This window comes from Juglans microcarpa x Juglans regia, chromosome 3S (assembly GCF_004785595.1).
Source record: "Juglans microcarpa x Juglans regia isolate MS1-56 chromosome 3S, Jm3101_v1.0, whole genome shotgun sequence".
Classification (NCBI taxonomy): domain Eukaryota; kingdom Viridiplantae; phylum Streptophyta; class Magnoliopsida; order Fagales; family Juglandaceae; genus Juglans; species Juglans microcarpa x Juglans regia.
In genome coordinates this window covers 19,319,264-19,324,356 of record NC_054599.1, presented here as the reverse complement: position 1 = coordinate 19,324,356, position 5,093 = coordinate 19,319,264, and the positions used below count along the sequence as shown (strand labels likewise).

Genomic DNA, 5,093 nt, shown 5'->3' with positions numbered 1-5,093 from the left:
TCTTCTTTGGTGCCTTGGTCAGTTGATCACCATATGGATGTGAGCCACTGTGCTGAGACAGTGAAGGTGGGTGAGCTAAACCTCACGAGATCCTCGGCTCGGATCTAAACCGAAATTATTAAGGAAGAGCCAAAACTTTAAGACTTGCCCCGAGAATCTAGAAAGCCCTAGCTAATTTGTTTCTTGTATTGTGGTGCTGATGATGTTATAAGAGGGCGTGGGATCCACCAAATTCATATGGAAGATTCTAATGGTAACAAACTTTGAAAGAAAAACAAAAGGGGTATCTAACAAGCCATCAACATTAGCATAGTACTCAGCGGTACCCCAAGCCGGGTTATGTACATCATGTGTTTTGCTACTTGTAAGCTTGATGTGTTAACACACTATTTATCGATCCATTATAATAATGAAAAGTTAAAATACTAATAAGATCCCTTTCAGTAACATGTTGGATGCATTTAGAATTTTAGAGGCGCTTATAAATAGATTTTATTATTATTATTATTATTATTATTATTATACTTACCCATTTCAGTAGGAGCCAAGGTGCCCATTGGCACTTGCAGCTAGCCAAGCACCCAAGATCAGCTGATTTAGCACACATCTTTGAACTTGGCATGCATTTATTATGAACGTGCGGTTCTACTTCAGTGTCCCTCGAATTTGCTACTAAAGCCACGGTTGGAATCTTGGCTGGATCCCACTAGGCCTGAACAAAACATGAATAAAATATGAGTGTTGATTTTACAAAGAGATTTTATAAACATTTACAAATTGGTGTGCTATAATATAATACGCCAGACATACTTTACAGCAAAAAGTGTTTTACAATCTTATATACTATATCATGTCACATTAGTTTATAAATTATTTTTGTAAGATGTAGATCATATATTTTGGAATGGCTCTAATACTCCCAACGGCCCATGAGGAGTTAGCATGGGCTTAGCCCTCCACAACCCAGCAAGACACCTAAGGCCTAGATACCCACCTAACCTGATCGAGTTCGAGCTAGACCGATATGGAGAGTTCCCGCCCATTAACCCGGTACGGTTAATGACACTTATCCACTTAAAACAGAAATATAATTCTGAGATACGGAAATTCAAGTTTCAAATGAGTAATAAGGTGATTAAACCAAAATGATCTGAAGAAAGCGAAATATCTATTTAAATGGATCAGGTGAGTAAAGTAAAGAATTTGAATTAGTTTTAGAGATTACTCCTACAATTGATGACTTAGGTATCGGAGGCTCCCCTTCTCCACCCCGTGCCTTTTATCCTTTGGTTACAGGATATCGAAAGTGCTAAGCGGTGAAACACGCCTTCAACATATTTCTTTTTTGATAAAAGTACGTTGTTAAACAATCTTAATGAAGAAATTAATTAGCAAATCAAATCTTGGTAAAAATCAGTAATGTGTCAAAGTACTGATGAAATAGCACATAGATAGATCTTTCTATAGGGACGATGGCAAAGAATTCCTGTGTCCCCGTCCCCTCCTCCCCAAATAAACAAATAAAAATTCTATAGGTTATATCTCAAAAAAAACAAAAATGGGATCAAAGAAACAATACTCAGCATCCTTTAATTGAAAAGATGCAAAATTTTGGTGTCTGGGATTCATGGGAACTCAATGTAGTTTTCAAACTATCTTATAAAACATCAGTTAATGCATCATGCAAACTGCTTAAAACCCCAAAAGAAAGTTCAAATCTCATGGAGGAGAACATAGACCAGAAAGCAACAACTCATTCTAAATCTTTTTACTTTTATTGGAGGACAAAAAGCAAAGAATCAGCACATTAACAAAACATCCAAGCTCAGCTTGTATTGATGACCATGACCAGTCATCCTTCAGCATAAGGCACCGAGTAGCGTGATTTTGATAAAGTGAAGAAACTTATGCTTTAGAATGGTCCGAGTTGCATGATATTGTACACTGTTTTAATATGCATTATAAAATAATAAAGAAAAAGATGGTCTGCATGAATAAACGAGAAAAATGTCAAACTGTGTGTCTGTGTCATATCTGAGATATTCAATGTGGGGGATTTATGCAGACCAAAGAAAAGTGTAAAGGAAGACACTTAGCACAGAAACCAAGTGCTGTAAATTTTGTTGCATGGGGAATAGAGCTTGGAATTCTATAGTGGAGAGGAGATCTAATTAGAATGGCATAAAGCAATGCTTTGTTTCTTTGGGAGCCTGTTCTATTCCCTCTTATTTCCCATTCGCCCTCCATTCTTTATATGATTCAGTTACCACTATAGCAATGTTGTGGTTTCTGGTGGCCCATTGCCTCTTTCTACCTGGTTTAAAAACAAAAACCTGCTTTGCTTAATTACAAAGGATCTGTGTTTATGTGTCTTTACCAGAATACCTGTGCATACAAGTCTTCATTTTGTGAGATAAACCCAGACCCGCCCTCCTTCCTTATGGGCAAAAGGGAAAAAAAAAACCCCTCATATCCGCCCATATCCATTCTGTTATTCCTGAAATATATCCAGCATATGCTGGACCTAAAAGTGAAAATTTGATGGCATCCAAATGAGCTGAAACCACACTGAGCATGATCCATTGGCTTAGCGAGAATATAATCAGTCTCAAGTGCATGTACACGTAAGCATGGTCGGGTGATGTGGCAAGAGGGTAGGGTCCAAGAGACAGGGTTGCCCTTTTCTTAGTGGACAAAAGCATGGCAAATGATATGGTTGTTTTTGGGGGGTGATGAAAAAAGATACTTGGCTTCTCAAGGGTATTGTTCCAACCCCTTTATGTGTCCTAATCAGATTCTTAATTGTTCAACAGCCTTAATTTGCTTAAGATTTCATTGTGAATCTAAAATTCCTTTTAGTTGTTTTGGGTCCCTCTCTGCTTTATGCTATCAACTTATCAAGCTCCCTCCAAATCGAATAAGAGATAAATAACAAGCTTATCAACAGGAATGGAGCATAAGAATAGAGGGTTTATAAACTCAGACCTGTTTTTTCTCTGTCATTACCCTAAACAAAAGGAAGATTTTTCCATTCTTCTTCTTTGTAAGAAGGTCGAGAAAACATGGTTTTCCGTGCTCATAGGGGGTTTATCCTTCTAATCTGCATTGGGTTCTTAGCAATTCAACCAGAAAAAATTTCTGGCTTGAGAAGCATAGACCTTGCCCTCAAACAAGGCCATGAAGATTGTGGGATAATGGCAAGGAATCCACGTGTTCTTAAGTCTCTGGCCTTGGAGGGAAGAAACACAGAGAAGATTTCAGCACATGTAAACAAGAAGCTGTTCGATGCAAACGAATCAAGCAAAAGGAGTGTGCGAAGAGGATCAGATCCTATCCACAATAGGTCTTGACACATTCCTGTAACTCTGACTAGAAAAGAGGAAGAGTAAGTTTACATATACAGAGAGAATTAGCTTCTAGCTAGCAATGAAGATGAAACTAGAAGGTAGTGGATTCTTTCCTAGGCCAAGCAACTTTGAAGAGGTCTGTTTGTTGGGTTTCTTTTCTTTTCTTTCTTTCTTTCTTTTCGTTCAATCTTGTTTCAAGAGTTCTCCATTAGAGACAGATATGTATAGTCAAGCATCATCTCTGGATTTTAAGATGAAATCATAATCAATGACAGATACAAATTAAAGGCAGCATACATGATGGTGCAGGCTCACAGAGGAGTAAAATTTATAGATGTTTTCCTTTATTTTCTTTGTTTTTTTTCATTAGTGCTAAAGCTTCAAGCAGATTACACTGAAATTCTTTTGTAAATATGTAAATTCCTATCATGTCATGGGGCAGAAAGAGTTAAAAGTGCAAACAACATAGATTAAGGCCATGCTTGGATACATAAACATTTTCAACCCATCTTATCTTATCGTTACAATTTTTTTAAATTTTTATACAAAATATAATAAACAATTCAACTTTTTCAAATCTCAAAATTATAATAATATTATATTCAACTCATTTAAAATTATTTCATTTCATCTCATCTCATTTCACTATCTAAACGAGCCCTAAAGAAACCATTAGGCCACGAGGCCATACGAACAAGACAGTAGATCAATATATGTTATCATCAATATTTTGAAACTTTCATCTTTGTAACCTCCGATGTTGAGCTCAGGTTGTTCTCCTTTACAAATTTCACTTAAAAAATAAAATTTTAAATTAAAAAAAAAAAAAAACCTTTTTTGATTGCTTGGTTAAATTAGAGAAAATAATCATTTGTAGCCATTTTATCAACGAGACTTTTTCTGAAGGGAAAATAAATTAAAAAGTAAATAAAATAATCAAAATTTAATGCAGAAAAGACCCCATTTCAAAAGAGGCATGCACTTTGTACGTACATATGAACTAAGCGACGACGTATTAACAGCCAGCCTGATCTCGTGGTGCATGTTCCAGTTCAACTGAAAATAAAAACGATGACGTTTAGAAAGAGAAATCGACTCATCAGGCTCTGTTTCGGTTTAACAAATGGGTCGTCATGCCAATCTTAAGACATATTCGGGATGGTCTGATCTGGCTCACTTAGTTTTATACGCATAAATTATAAAATAACAACTTATTCACAACTTTTATATAATTATTTAATAAAATATTATTATTATTAATTTGTTTTTAACTTTTACTTTGACTTGTTGTGTATAATTTTTTTTTTTTAAAAAGTAATTTATTAAGAAGATGTGGATGGATTATAATTGGATTGTTATCGTATCACTGCTCTTTATGTAGTAGATGAGAAGACTGGTGTGTGAATTTTTAGGACCGAGACCCTCTCAAATTTTTAATTGAATTTGAGTTTCTAGTGGAAGAGTGATAGACATACAAAGTGGACCATACAATCTTTATTGTTCATCTAATATCGTTCAAAATATTTATATGAAAATTAATAAATATTATAGGGCTTACTTTTTGCGTCCCAATCTCACGCTTTGAAGGTCTCAAGTTCTTGTCAAAATTTGAAGAGAGAGAGAGTGAGTAACACAAAGCTGGTTGAACAAGATTTATTGCTTATTTGATGTTGCCCGAACCGATTTTTAAAAAGAGTGTATTGATTTATACAATGAGGAGAAGCAAAAACTGAAGGCTTTGTTGAG

General features: G+C 35.4%; 1 protein-coding gene across 1 annotated transcript; it reads left to right on the top strand.

The window, feature by feature from the left end:
• The first annotated feature begins 3,062 nt into the window (after positions 1 to 3,062).
• LOC121258758 (CLAVATA3/ESR (CLE)-related protein 45) lies at positions 3,063 to 3,350 on the top strand. The gene has a single exon (XM_041160297.1). The coding sequence runs from the start codon at positions 3,063 to 3,065 to the stop codon at positions 3,348 to 3,350; it is 288 nt and encodes a 95-aa protein (XP_041016231.1).
• Positions 3,351 to 5,093: the final 1,743 nt, after the last annotated feature.

What these genes read in the sequence shown, in the direction of transcription:
- LOC121258758 (XM_041160297.1), top strand. Translation starts at nt 3,063, where the DNA reads ATGGTTTTCCGTGCTCATAGGGGGTTTATCCTTCTAATCTGCATTGGG.